The sequence below is a fragment of the Amblyraja radiata genome, chromosome 24 (assembly GCF_010909765.2).
Source record: "Amblyraja radiata isolate CabotCenter1 chromosome 24, sAmbRad1.1.pri, whole genome shotgun sequence".
In the NCBI taxonomy this organism is placed as follows: domain Eukaryota; kingdom Metazoa; phylum Chordata; class Chondrichthyes; order Rajiformes; family Rajidae; genus Amblyraja; species Amblyraja radiata.
In genome coordinates this window covers 35,870,293-35,885,819 of record NC_045979.1, presented here as the reverse complement: position 1 = coordinate 35,885,819, position 15,527 = coordinate 35,870,293, and the positions used below count along the sequence as shown (strand labels likewise).

At 47.1% G+C, this 15,527-nt stretch overlaps 1 protein-coding gene across 1 annotated transcript; it reads right to left on the bottom strand.

Annotated features, from left to right (window-relative positions):
• Positions 1 to 1,886: 1,886 nt before the first annotated feature.
• LOC116987032 (pepsin A-like) lies at positions 1,887 to 14,642 on the bottom strand. The gene is given in 10 exon segments (XM_033042922.1): positions 1,887 to 2,033; positions 2,770 to 2,868; positions 4,415 to 4,559; positions 5,948 to 6,067; positions 6,833 to 6,981; positions 6,983 to 7,033; positions 8,719 to 8,833; positions 10,391 to 10,512; positions 12,764 to 12,926; positions 14,584 to 14,642. Coding segments are annotated over 10 exon segments (1,170 nt in total).
• Positions 14,643 to 15,527: the final 885 nt, after the last annotated feature.

Here is a 15,527-nt window from a genome sequence, read left to right as displayed (position 1 = left end):
ACATGGATAGAGAAGTGGTTGGCAGACAGGAAATAAAGAGTAGGGATTAACGGGTCCCTTCCAGAATGGCAGGCAGTGACTAGTGTGGTACCGCAAGGCTCGGTGCTGGGACCGCAGCTATTTACAATATACATCAATGATTTGGATGAAGGGATTCAAAGTAACATTAGCAAATTTGCAGATGACACAAAGCTGGGTGGCAGTGTGAACTGTGAGGAGGATGGCAGATGAAGTTTAATGCGGATAAATGTTAGGTTATCCACTTTGGTAGCAAAAACAGGAAAGCAGAGTACTATCTAAATGGCGTCAAGTTGGGAAAAGGGGAAATACAACGGGATCTGGGGGTCCCTGTACATCTGTCTATGAAAGTCAGCATGCAGGTACAGCAGGCAGTGAAGAAAGCGAATGGCATGTTGGCCTTTTTTAACAAGAGGAATCGAATATAGGAGCAAAGAGGTCCTTCTGCAGTTGTGCAGAGCCCTAGTGAGACCACACCTGGAGTATTGTGTGCAGTTTTGTCCCCTAATTTGAGAAAGGACATTCTTGCTATTGAGGGAGTACAGCGTAGGTTTACAAGTTTAATTCCCGGGATGGCGGGACTGTCATATGCCCAGAGAATGGAGCAGCTGGGCTTGTATACTCTGGAGTTTAGAAGGATGAGAGGAGATCTCATTGAAACATATAAGATTGTTAAGGGTTTGGACACACTAGAGGCAGGAAACATGTTCCCGATGTTGGGGGAGTCAAGAACCAGGGGCCACAGTTTAAGAATAAGGAGTAAGCCATTTAGAACGGAGACGAGGAAACACTTTTTCTCACAGAGAGTGGTGAGTCTGTGGAATACTCTGCCTCAGAGGGCGGTGGAGGCAGGTTCTCTGGATGCTTTCAAGAGAGAGCTAGATAGGGCTCTTAAAAATAGCAGAGTCAGGGGATATGGGGAGAAGGCAGGAACGGGGTGCTGATTCGGGATGATCAGCCACGATCACATTGAATGGCAGTGCTGGCTCGAAGGGCCGAATGGCCTGCTCCTGCACCTATTGTCTATTGTCTATTGTTTATTGACCCACTGAGTTCCTCCAGCACTTTGTGTCTATCCATGTTCTCCAGAGATGCTGCCTGACCCGCTGAGTTACTCCAGCACTCTGTGAAACGTCACCTATCCATGTTCTCCACAGATGCTGCCTGACCCGCTGAGTTACTCCAGCACTCTGTGAAACGTCACCTATCCATGTTCTCCACAGATGCTGCCTGACCCGCTGAGTTACTCCAGCACTCTGTGTCTAACTTTAGTGCAATGCTTGAGTGAGTTCAGCCCCACCTCACACGTACAAACTGACATGAAGAAAGGAACCGAAAGTCTGATAATATGCGTTTCATTATTCCATTTTATTGAACATTTGCAGGCATTATTTAATAACAGACGTTTCACGGGAGAGGATAATACGCTGTGTAATTTCTAGATCACCTTTACATCCAAACTGAGCTGAATGCGCATGGCTTTGGATTGAATTATGGAAAGTCACAGCTGAACCAAGGAAGATATGAGAAAGAAATGCAGAGAGCAGAAATAATTATATAATATTAACTATCCATCTGCAGCCCAGCCCAACATTCATTCATGGCTGTGTTAAGATCCCATCCAGACGGCATCATTTCTTCCACTTTTATCTTCCTTTTTCCCTTCAATTTTCCCAACCTTGGAGAAAATCGCCGCTGAACTCGAAGCTGTCAGTAGAGTATCTTCAGTATAGGACATCCGAGAGTGACATCTTGATCTTTGCTACTGGGTGGCGTGGTGAGAGTTGCGACTCTGGGGATCGCGAGATGGCTTCAGTCAACTTGAATGGGGCTGGATCTTCAATGGGGGTGGGTGGTGGACGGAAGAGTTAAACGGCCTTGGCCAGACCCACGCGGTTGTTTCCACGGTCGAAGATGGAGTAGTACTCGCCGATGAAGACGTCGCCCAGAATCCAGAGGTTGGAGCCGGTGTCACCAAATCCGCTCATGCAGCTAACCTGGTAGTTGTAGGTGGACTGGAGGAGAATAAATAAATGAATGAATCACTCAATGAGTGAATGGATGAGTGAGTGAGTGAGTGAGTGAGTGAGTGAGTGAGTGAGTGAGTGAGTGAGTGAGTGAGTAAGTGAGTGAGTGAGTGAGTGAATGAGTGAATATTTTATTATCACATGTGCCAAGTCACAGTGATGTATTTCGTTTTGCTTCCTCAAGGTATGCAAAGAGTCGCTACATAAAGGGCGCTGACAAAGTTTCAAAGTATCCCATGCCAGGTCCTTTCATCCTCCGCACCCCCCCTCCCCGCCCTCTCGGCTGTCCCCCCCCCCCTCCCCGCCCTCTCGGCTGCCCCCCCCCCCACGCTGGGTCCCCCTTGCCCCATGAGATGGAAAGCAATTAGCAACAGTCCACGGTCTACGCCTAGAGTGCCCGGTACAGCAGGAGATGGAGAAAGGAGACGAGGAGGAATGTTTTTAGCCAGACGGTGGTGAATTCATTGCCACAGACGGCTGTGGAGGCCAAGTCAGTGAACATTTTTAAGGCGGAGGCTGACAGATTGTTGATTAGTGCGGGTGTCAGGGGTTATGGGGGGAAAGGGGTTGAGAGGGAGAGATAGATCAGCCATGATTGGATGGCAGAGTGGACTTGATGGGCCTGTTCTGCGCCTAGAATTTATGAACCCGTAAACATATTTATGAACACATTTAAGTAATCCGAGAAAAAGCAACGAATACCATGCAGAATCCAATGACGTACCTTGAGTGCGTAGGCAGTAGCAGGAAGAGTAAAATCGTTTCCATTGATGGTGAAGACCACATCAGGCATGCTGCTGAGATCATTGCAGTTTATGTTGTACTGAAAGACAAGGGCAACATTATTCAGATCACAGACACAAAAAGCTGGGGTAACTCAGCGGCTCAGGCAGCATCTCGAGAGGGAAAGAAGAGGTGACGTTTCGGGTCGAGACCCTTCTTTAGACTGAGAGTCAGGGGAGAGGGAGATGAGAGGTATGAAAAGGGTACAAAGGAAAAATGAATCAAAGGTGTGAAAAGGACAAATCAAAGCCAGCAACGATGATCAAGGAAAACGTGGAGCCCACAATGGTCCATTGTTGGCTGTGGGGAAGGTGATAACGAGTTGTAAAGACAGTGAAACTCAACATGACGACAATGAAACTAGTACGATGACTAGGGTGGGGGAGGGACGGAGAGAGAGAGGGAAAGCAAGGCAGACATGAAGTTAGAGAAGTCAATGTTCATACCGCTGGGCTGCAAGCTGCCCAATGGAAGTATGAGGTGCTGCTCCTCCAGATTACGTTGGGCCTCACTCTGACAGTGGAGGAGGCCCAGGACAGAAATGTCAGTGTGGGAATGGGAGGGGGAGTTAAAGTGTTTGGCCACTGGGAGATCACGTCGGCCAAGGCGGACTGAGCGAAGGTGTTCAGCGAAACGATCGCACTTGGTCATGTCTGAGGAAAGTCAACTAAAAACTAGAAAACCAAACTCTTAAGAAACTAAACTGATCTAAACTCAAGTAAACTATATAAACTAAACTAATCTAATCTAAACTCAACTCAACTCAACTCGCCTAAACTAGTCTAAACTCAAACTATGCTATACTAAACCAAACAAATCTAATTTAAACTAATCTATACTAATCTAATCTAAACATTGAAACTAAACTCATCTAAACTATAGAAAATTAATCTGAGCTAAGCTAAACTGAACAATACTAAACTATTACTAATCTAAACTAATCTATATTAAACTAATCTAAACTAAACAAAAATAAGCTATTTTAAACTAATTTAAACAAATTTAAACGATGCTAAAATAAACTAATATATACTATGCTTATGTAAATTAAATTATACTAAACTATGCTAAACTAATCTGAACTATACTAAGGTAGACAGAAATGCTGGAGAAACTCAGAGGGTGAGGCAGTATCTATGGAATGAAGGAATAGGTGACCTGAGGCAGCAGCTATGGAGCGAAGGAATAGGTGATGTTTCGGGTCGAGACCCTTCCGGGTCTCGACACGAAATGTCACCTATTCCTTCGCTCCATAGATGCTTCTAGGTCTCGACACGAAACGTCGCCTATTCCTTCGCTCCATAGATGCTGCCTCACCCGCTGAGTTTCTCCTGCATTTTTGTCTACCTTCGATTCTTCCAGCATCTGCAGTTCTTTCTTAAACTATGCTAAACTAATCCAAACCATACTAAACTAAACTAATGTAAACAGAACTCTACTAAACTAATCGGAAGTAAACCAAAGCACGCTACACTAAACATCTAAACTAATTGAGTTGAATGGAGAGAACATGGTGGTGATTGTATAACACATTAAACGGTGCAGGTGAGTACAGGTGAGTACAGGTGAGTACAGGTGAATGGTACCTGGCCATAGGAACCAGGTGTGGCTCCGACTGCCTGTTGGATGTTGGTGATGGCGTTGGTGGGTCCAACAAGTAGGGAGGTGCCGGTATCTATAATGGCGGGGCAACCCTCACTGCAAGCCACCACCTGCCCGTTGACAGTCACTCTGAGGGAAGAAACACACATTGACTTGGTCAACAACTGTCAAACCCTTCCAGATAATGGAGTCGTGAGGTAGACAAAAGTGCTGGAGAAACTCAGCGGGTGCAGCAGCATCTATGGAGCGAAGGAAATAGGTAACGTTTCGGGACGAAACCCTTCGGGTTTCGGCCCGAAACGTTGCCTATTTCCAGAAGGGTTTCAGGCCGAAACGTTGCCTATTTCCTTCGCTCCATCGATGCTGCTGCACCCGCTGAGTTTCTCCAGCACTTTAGTCTACCTTCGATTTCCAGCATCTGCAGTTTCTTCTTAAACATGGAGTCATGAGATACAGGATCCTCGACCCAACTGGTCCCTGCCGACCAAGATCCCAAATCTACGCTAGTCCCACTTGCCCTTATTTAGCCCATATCCCTCTAAATGAGGGGCGGGGAACATTTTCATGTCGGAAGACCGCATTAAGTTAGCTGTAATCTAATGAGGCCGCATCCAAGAAACTTCAATTAGATATACTTCAAAATGTACGTTGTTTTGTTAAAACAGCCTCGTGACTTACTAATGTTTTAATTGTGGCCGTCAGTTGGGGAGGATTATTTTGTTGAATCTTTTTTTACTCTTTGGTATTTTAAATACGTTCATTTTAAGATTAAAATAAAAATAATAAAAGACAAACTAAAACATATTAATAAAAATAAAAGGATTTGTTCTACAAAATTTGGATTCATTCAAAAGGCCGCACTTAATGGCCAAGAGTCCACATGCAGCCTTAAGGCCGCAGGCTCCCCACCCCTGCTCCAAATTCTTCCTATCCATGTACCTGTCCAGGGGTCTTTTTAATGCCGTTTTAGAATGTTTGATTTAGTTTAGAAATGCAGCATGGAAACAGGCCCTTCGGCCCACTGAATCCATGCTGTCCATTGATCAGCCGTACACTAGTTCTATCCTACACACTGGGGGGGCAATTAACCTACAAACCTGCACGTCTTTGGAGTGTGGGAGGAAACCGGAGCACCCGGAGGAAACCCACGTGGTCACGGGGAGAACGTACAAACTCTGTACCGACAGCACCCGTGGTCAGGATCGAACCAGGGTCTCTGGCCCTGTGAGGCAGCAACTCGATCGCTGGGTCACTGTGCCACCCCTGTCCTTCTGCTCTCCAAGTCATAAAGTCCTAGCCTGCCCAGCCTCCCTCTATAGCTCTGGCCCTCGGGTTCTGGCAACATCCTCGCAAGTCTTCACTGCACCCGTGGTCAGGATCGAACCAGGGTCTCTGGTGCTGTGAGGCAGCAACTCTACCGCTGCACCACCGGTTGATGTAGTTAATCTTTGAAGGCCGATTGGTAGCGAGCGAGCTACTCTCAACATTGTATTGGTCAGAGATTTGCAAGCACGTACCTTTGGATCTCGATCTGCCAGTAAGCTTGATGTGTGACAGGTACCCAGTTGATTGAGCCTTGGTAGTGGCTGGGGTCGACACCGCCAAAAATGATTTCACTTCCTGACTCACCATCCACTCTGCAAAACAATGGTTAGAATCATTATAGCCCAGAATCATCGAAAACACTCAAAGAATCAATGAATGAATGAATACTTTATTAGACAATAGACAATAGGTGCAGGAGTAGGCCATTCGGCCCTTCGAGCCAGCACCGCCATTCAATGTGATCATGGCTGATCATCCCCAATCAGTATCCCGTTCCTGCCTTCTCCCCATATCTTTAAGAGCCCTATCTAGCTCTCTCTTGAAAGTATCCAGAGAACCGGCCTCCACTGCCCTCTGAAGCAGAGAATTCCACAGACTCACAACTCTCTGTGAGAAAAAGTGTTTCCTCGTCTCCGTTCTAAATGGCTTACCCCTTATTCTTAAACTGTGTGGCCCCTGGTTCTGGACTCCCCCAACATGGGGAACATGTTTCCTGCCTCCAGCATGTCCAAACCCTTAACAATCTTATATGTTTCAATGAGATGCCCTCTCATCCTTCTAAACTGGATGATCAGCCATGATCATATTGAATGGCGGTGCAGGCTCGAAGGGCCGAATGGCCTACTCCTGCACCTATTTTCTATGTTTCTATGTTTCTATAAGGTCATAGGTGATAGGAGCAGAATTAGGCCATTCGGCCCATCAAGTCTACTCCACCATTCAATCATGGCCGATCTACCTCTCCCTCCCGGCCCCATTCTCCTGCCTTCTCCCCGCAACCCCTGTCTATCCACGGCATTAAGGGCGCTCTGTTCAGTCATCGAAGGCGCGACAAGGTTTAGGTGGGAGACGCTGACCTGGTCAAGTAGACGGAGAAGAGGGGCTCGGAGATAACTTGCTGAGAGATCATGTTGTGTAGCACAGTGGTGGCGCCCTCTGCAGAGAGAGACTGGTAGCCCATGCCCAAGATACCGTCAAATTTGGACTTGGTTGAAGAATCCGCCAGGTTCAGTCAAACTTAAACCCAGTTCCTGGCCGCGGATGGTGATGTCAGAAACCTAGAAGGAACAAGATCAAGAGAATGTAATTGGAGTTATCCTGTATCCACCTTGTAGGAAGGAACTGCAGGTGCTGGTTTACACCCAAGACAGACACAAAGCGCCGGAGTAACTCAGTGGGACACGTCTGGAGAAGGGTCTCGACCCGAAACATCACACATTCCTTCTCGCCCGAGATGCTGTCTGACCCGCTGAGTTACTCCAGCGTTTTGTGTCCATCTGTCCACCTCTCACTCGCCAGGATGGGCACAAAGTGCTGGCGACGCTCAGCGGGACAGGCGGCGTCTCTGGGGAGAAGGAGCGGGCGGGGTTTCGGCTCGAGGCGTTGGTTTGACCGAAGGGTCTAAAACCGGAACATCACCCGTTCCTTCTCCCCAGAGACGTCCCCTGGCCCGCTGGAGTTACGTCAGCGTTTTGTGTCTATCTATAATGCCCCTGTCCCACTTAGGAAACCTGAATGGAAACCTCTGGAGACTTATTGGTGGGGCACAAAGTCTGCAGAGGTTTCCGTTCAGGTTTCCTAAGTGGGACAGGGGCATAAGGTAAACCACTGCCAGTACATGTGACAATTGAATTGAATTGAATTGAATTCATTTCATTAACCAAATATGTTCACATACAAGGAATTTGCCTCGGTGCTTTGCTCGCAAGTAACTGCACGATATACATTAGACAATTAAATATAAAACATCAAGATTGGATGAATAATTATACTTTATAATCTATGGACCTATCTCCAAAATTGTGATATTAGTAATCTATTTTATTTTTTAATATTTTCTCCCTCCCTTCTTTCTCTAGCTCTATCTTTCAAAAAAATCTATTAAAAATATATAAACAGACGCTGTGTTAATATGTAATTGATAAACAAATTGCGTTTTGGTTATGACGTATATGCTTCTAATAAAAATATTTTTAAAATAAAATAAAATAAAATAAAACATCATAATTTACACATATGAAGAATGAAATAAAATGCCAGAGCACAAGGAGGCTACAGACTTGTGGCTGTTGAGTTGAGCTACTGCTCGTGGATTAAAAACTGTTTTGATGTCCGGCTGTGGCGGCTTTGACAGTCCGGAGTCGCCTTCCAGAGGGAAGTGATTCAAAGAGTTTGTGGCCAGGGTGAGAGGGGGTCCTTGCCTTCTGGCTGCATTTTTCATCCACCATCCTCATCTTTGGACACCCTGTGCGTAGGGGAGAGGGTAGGGCTGAAGATGTCCTGGTTGGGTTGCTCCTGGGCCTGGCCAAGCTGGCCATCCGCGAGTCACGGCGCCAGAAGGTGGAGGGCTCTACCCGAGCCAGCAGCCTGCCCCTTTTCCGGGGTTACGTCCGTGCCCGGGTGGGGTTAGAAAGGGAATACGCCCTGTCTACGGGCACCCTGAGGGAGTTCCGGGACCGCTGGGCTCCGCAGGGTGTTGAATGTATCCTCAATAAGGATTGTAACATAGTTGTATAGTAGTTTATTATGGATACATGTTTGTATTGTATTATGGTGGTGGGATCTGGCTTGTTTTATTGTAGTGTCAATATTATTTTTAATAATTGAATAAATTTTTTGTAACAAATAAAATTTAAAAAAAAAAAAAAAAAAATTAAAAAAATGGGTGAGAGGGCGTGAGAGGTGATCTGAAAACACACTTGACTGGTGAGGAGTGACGTGGTGAGGAGTGAAGTCTACTTACTCTCAGTGTGTCGTATCCCAATATTCCCGTCATGCTCCCAGTTCCGTATTGGATGGCAACGCGCTCGTTATTTGAACGGTAGGTCGAGGAGGAGGACGGGTAGAATCTCGTGTGGCTCACTGAAAAGAGACATCAGTTCCTTCCGTTAAATTGAAAAAAGGTTTCAGCAGAACATAACACCATGGGCGGCAAGGTAGAGTTGCTGCCTCACAGCGCCAGAGACCCGGGTTCGATCCTGACTTGCCTCTACCGACCTGTGGGTTTTCTCCAAGATCTTCGGCTTTCTCCCACACTCCAAAGACGTGCAGGTTTACAGGTTTATTGGCTTGGTGTAAATGTAAAATTGGCCCCAGTGTGTGTAGGGCAATATTAATGTGCGGGGATCACTGGTCGGCGTGGGAACAGTAGGCCGAAGGGCCTGTTTCCGTGCTGTATCTCTAAACTAAACAAAAAATACAGACCCGCACTCAATCAAAGTCTATTGCCAATGGTTTCCTGAAACCTCACTTCTAATTAAAGATGATTTTTGACACCACACCATCGTTGCTGGAACGAGCTGCCAGAGGAGGTCGCTGAGGCCGGCATGATAACAATATTTAAAAGACATTTAGGCAGGTACAAGGCTTAGAGGGTAAAGGGCCAAATGTGGGCAGGTGGGACTAGTGTCGATGGGATTTCTTAGTCGGCAGACACAAAGTGCTGGAGTAACTCAGCGGGTCAGGCAGCATCTCTGGAGAACATGGATAGGTGACGTTTCGGCTCAGGACAGTCTGAAGAAGGGTCCTGACCCAAAACATCACCTATCCTTTTTCTCCAGAGATGCTGCCTGACCCGCTAAGTTACTCCAGCATTTTGTGTCTATCTTGGTTGAGTTGTGAGTTGCCCAAGTGGAATATGAGGTGCTGTTCCTCAAGTTTGTGTGTGACTTCACTCTGACAGTGGAGGTGGCCCAGGATTGAAAGGTCGATGTGGGAATGGGAAGGGGAATTAGAATGTTTAGCAGCCAGGAGATCCAGCAGCCCTTGGCGGAGCTAGTGTAAGGAATTACAGAAGGAATTAGTTTAGTTGTGAGTTGTGAGTCTGAGAGTTGTGAGTCTGTGAAATTCTCTGCCTCAGAGGGAGGTGGAGGCCGGTTCTCTGGATACCTTCAAGAGAGAGCTAGATGGGGCTCTTAAAGATAGCGGAGTCAGGGGATATGGAGAGAAGGTAGGAGCGAGGTACTGATTGGGGATGATCAGCCATGACCACTTTGAATGGCAGTGCTGGCTCGAAGGGTCGAATGGCCTACTCCTGCACCTATTGTCTATTTAGTTTTGAGATACAGCGCAGAAACAGGCCCTTCGGCCCACCGAGTCCGCGCCGACCAGCGATCCCCACACACCAACGCTATCCAACACACACTAGGGACAATTTACATTTATTCCAAGCCAATTAATCTAAAAAACCTGTACATCTTTGGGGTGTGGAGGGAAACCAAAGATCTTGGAGAAAACCCACGCAGGTCACGGGGAGAACGTACAAACTCCGTACAGACAGCACCCGTAGTCGGGATCGAACCCGGGTCCCTGGCGCTGCAAGCGCTGTAAGGCAGCAACTCTACCGCTGCGCCACCGTAAGGAATCGCAGGATACGAGTAAAACTTCAAATACATCCATGGGCAGGGAACGTTGACTTACTGCAGGGAGCATCGCTGCAATAGACAGAGGGGACCCAGAGGTTGGATGAGCCAGTGTCAAAGATGACGGTGAAGCTTTGTGGAGGATTACCAATGCTGATTGTTCCATAATAAGACAGCTGTCGGTAAAAAACACAAATAATATTTAGTTCAGATTTACAACATGGAAAGTCAGCACGGGCCTTTCAGAGTCTGTGCATCAGCCCAATGAGTCCGCGCTGACCAGCGATCCCACACCATCCCATTTTCTCGTCCACTCCCTACGCACTAGGGGCAATTTCACAGAGGGCCGATTCATCTACAAACCCGCACATCTTTGGGATGTGGGAGGAAACCGGAGCAACGGGAGGAAACTGTGAAAACGTGCAAACTCCACACAGACAGCATCCGAAGTTTTTACACACTTTATGTCTTTATAAAGTGCGACTTTAGACTCAAAAGCAGATGCTGGAATCTTGTGTAGAATTCAAAATGCTGGAGTAATGCCCCTGTCCCACTTAGGAATGCTGAACTGAAACCTCTGGAGACTTTGCGCCCCACCCAAGGTTTCCGTGCGGTTCCCGGAGGTTGCAGGTGGTTGCCGGAGGTTGCAGGTAGTGGAAGCAGGTAGGGAGACTGACAAAAACCTCCGGGAACCTCCGGGAACCGCAAGGAAACCTTGGGTGGGGCACAAAGTCTCCAGAGGTTTCTGTTCAGGTTTCCTAAGTGGGACAGGGGCATTACTCAGCGGGTCAGGCAGCATCTCTGGAGAACGGGGATAGGTGACGTTTCAGGTCGGGACCCTTCTTCAGACTGATTGGAGTGGGGAGGAGGAAGCTGGAAAAGAGAGGTGGGGGAAGGACAAAGCCTGACGAGCGATAGGTGGATACAGGTGAGGGGGGGGATCAGCAGATGGGTGGATAAAGGATCGAGAGGAACAGGAAACTAAAGGGTGCTAACAGGAGACATGTTTAATTTATTATTGTCACATGTACCGAGGTACAGTGATTAGATATTTGTGCTTTCCAGTCAGTGAAAAGACTTCTGTGAAAGAAGGGACTGCAGATGTTGGTTTAAACCGAAGATAGAAACAAAACGCTGCCTGTCCCGCTGAGCTTTTTGTGTCTATCTTCAGTGAAAAGACTATTGTTGGTCGGCGTGGGCAAGTTGGGCCGAATGGCCTGTTTCCATGCTGTAGGACTCCATGACTAAACATGTTTACACAGTGGTCAATGATTGTTAAGGGTTTGGACACGCTAGAGGCAGGAAACATGTTCCCGATGTTGGGGGAGTCCAGAACCAGGGGCCACACAGTTTAAGAATAAGGAGTAAGCCATTTAGAACGGAGACGAGGAAACACTTTTTCTCACAGAGAGTTGTGAGTGTGGAATTCTCTGCCTCAAAGGGCGGTGGAGGCCGGTTCTCTGGATGCTTTCAAGAGAGAGCTTGATAGGGCTCTTAAAGATAGGAGTCAGGGGATATGGGGAGAAGGCAGGAATGGGGTACTGATTGGGGATGATCAGCCATGATCACATTAAATGGCGGTGCTGGCTCGAAGGGCCGAATGGCCTACTCCTGCACCTATTATCTATTGCCTATTGTCTATTGGACAGATACCGGATAAAGGGTATAACATTCAGTGCAAGATAAAGTCAGGTCCAATTAAAGATAGTCCAAAGGTCTCCAGTGAGGTAGATGGGAGGTCAGGACCAGTCTCTAGTTGGTGAGAGGACGGTTCAGTTGCCTGAAATCATCTGGGAAGAATCAAACTGTCCCTGAATCTGGAGGTGTGTGTTTTCACACTTCTGTACCTCTTGCCTGATGGGAGAGGGGAGAAGAGGGAGTGAGACTGGTCCTTGATGATGCTGCTGGCCTTGCCGAGGCAGCGTGAGATGCAGATGGAGTCAATGGAAGGGAGGTCGGTTTGTGCGTGATGGTCCGGGCTGCTTCCGCAGCTCTCTGCAGAGAGGAAAACAGGTAGTGTAGGAAGGAACTGCAGATGCTGGTTTACACCGGATAGGCACAAAAATGCTGGAGTAACTCAGCGGGTCAGGCAGCATCTCTGGAGAGGATTGGGTGACGTTTCGGGCTGAGACCCTTCTTCAGACTGGGAGTCAGGGGAAAGGGAAACGAGGGATTATAGACGGTGATGTGGAGAGATATAGAACAAATGAATGAAAGATATGCAAAAAACTAATGGTGATAAAGGATTGTTAGCTGTTTGCTGGGTGAGAACGAGAAGCTGGTGTGACTTGGGTGGGGGAGGAATGGAGAGAGGGGGAGTGCAGGGATTACTTGAAGTTAGAGAAATCAATATTCATACCACTGGGCTGTAAGTATTGTGTGCCTTTTCCATCACACTTCCACTTATAACAGTCGGGAATAACTTACGTCCAGGAAGTTGATCATTGGTTCTGTAGATGACAGGGATGCCACACCGGTGAGACCATCAAACTTTGCGCAGGGATCGGAATAATGTTCCCTCAGGAAGTCGTCCAGTAATCCCTGCTCCCGAAGAGTATCCCGGGCAGATTTCCCCTTAGTCAAGGGAACCCTGTGAATGCGGGAAGAAAGTCGGAAATGTTATTCCCACACCCAGACTTCATCGTGTTTACTGCAGAAAGTTGTGACCACTGGCCAGTCCATCACCAGCTCTGACCTCCCCACCGACGAAGGGATCTATCGCAGTCGCTGCCTCAAAAAGGCAGCCAGCATCATAAACGACCCACACCATCCTGGCCACACACTCATCTCTCCGTTGTCATCGGGAAGAAGGTACAGGAGCCTGAAATCTGTAACAGCCAGGTTCAGGGCCAGCTTCTTCCCCACAGCCATCAGGTTATTAAACGCTACAACCTCATAAGCTATGAACTACAATAGACCATTATTATTGCACTGTTATTATTTGTTCTTTTTTTTCTGAGTTTTTGTTATATTATTTATTACGATTACATATTGTGTTGTGCTGCAGCAAGTAAGAATTTCATTGTCCTATCTGGGACACATGACAATAAAATACTCTTGACTCTTCCCTCATAGAAAACATAGAAACATAGGTGCAGGAGTAGGCCATTCAGCCCATTGAGCCAGCACCGCCATTCAATGTGATCATGGCCGATCATCCACAATCAGTACCCCGTTCCTGCTTTTTCCCCATATCCCTTGATTCCGTTAGCCCCAAGAGCTAAATCTAACTCTCTCTTGAAAACACCCAGTGAAGTGGCCTCCACTGCCTTCTGTGGCGGAGAATTCCACAGATTCACAACTCACTGGGTGAAAAGGTTTTTCCTGGTCTCAGTCCTTATCTAAACGTTATTCCCATTATCATGTATCTGTACTCTGCGAATGGCTCGCTTGTCATGAGGTCACATGCGATCCATGCAGAGCATATCCTAATGAATTAATATCTTGTCATCCTTGTTAATAAGGTGCGGAAACAGTCCCTTCGTCCCATCGAGCCCACACTGACCAGCGATCCTTGCACATTAACACTACCCTACACACACTAGGGACAATTTATTTTAATTTTATCCCAAGCCAATTAACCTGAAAACCTGTACATAGAAACATAGAAAATAGCTGCAGGAGTAGGCCATTCGGCTCTTCGAGCCTGCACCTCCATTCAATATGATCTTGGCTGATCATCAGACTCAGTATCCTGTACCTGCCTTCTCTCCATACCCCCTGATCCCTTTAGCCACAAGGGCCACATCTAACTCCCTCTTAAATATAGCCAATGAACTGGCCTCAACCACCTTCTGTGGAAGAGAATTTCACAGATTCACCACTTTCTGTGTGAAAAATGTTTTTCTCATCTCAGTCCTAAATGACTTCCCCCTTATCCTTAAACTGTGACCCCTTGTTCTGGACTTCCCCAACATCGGGAACAATCTTCCTGCATCTGGCCTGTCCAACCCCTTAAGAATTTTGTAAGTTTCTGTAAGATTCCCCCTCAATCTTCTAAATTCTAGCGAGTACAAGCCGAGTCTATCCAGTCTACGCCGGAGGAAACCGGAGATCTCGGAGAAAACCCACGCAGGTCACGGGGAGAAAAGCGGGGAGACAAGCACCCGTGGTCAGGGTCAAACCCGGGTCTCTGGTGCTGCAAGGCAGTAGCTCTAGCACTAATGCAATGCTGCCCTAATCCAGGCATCATCCTGATAAACCTGGATTCTGTTCCATCTCCCATTCAAGGGTTAAGATTGTCCTACCTGTACATCAGAGCATCAGAGAGCTGCAGGCAAACGAGAGCTAAGATCAGCGACTTCATGTTGAATCAGCTGGACTCTTTGCGGAATCTGAGGTCTGGCTTCTGAGCCACGATATTTATACCATAGGAACCCATGCCACATGGACACAGATTCCATCATTCAACATGAGGAGAGTCAATAGTAAAGTCCTCGTGATTCCTTTATCTCGAATATAATCTCTCTTATTAAGGACAGTCCTCAATGTGAATGATACAAGTTGGTTTGTAAGTAGGTTAAGTGGTGTGCAATTAAAGATAAGGTTTATGAAAGATAACACAATCAGAAATTGGATTAAAAAACTGTGGCGAAAAACAATGACATGGAATTTTTACATATGCATTGGCAGATAAGTTGGATGTATTCTTAAACGGTTCGGCCAATGTGAATGTTCAAATCTCTTGTCTAGAGGACTACAGACTTAATGCGTGGAGCTAGTAAATGGGATGTGTGAGAAGGAACTGCAGATGCTGGTTTAAACCGAAGATAGACACAAAAAGCTGGAGTAACTCAGCGGGACAGGCAACATCTCTGGAGAGAAGGAATGGATGACGTTTCGGGTCGAGTCTAAAGAAGGGTCTCGACCCGAAACATCACCCATTCCTTCGCTCCAGAGATGCTGCCTGTCCCGCTGAGTTGCTCCTGCTTTTTGAGTCTACCTTCGGTAAATGGGATGAGTGTGGATACGTGCAATGGGCAGTATGGACATTGTGGGCCGGAAGGCCTGCTTCTCTGATATATGACTCTATGCCTCTCCTGGATTGCCAAGGGTTTACTACATGGAGTCATACTGAAAGGAATCAGGCCCTTCGGCCCAACTTGCCCACGCCAACTAACATGCCCCATCTACACCAGTCCCACCTGCCAGCATTAGGCCCATAACCCTCTCAACCTGTCCTATCCATGTA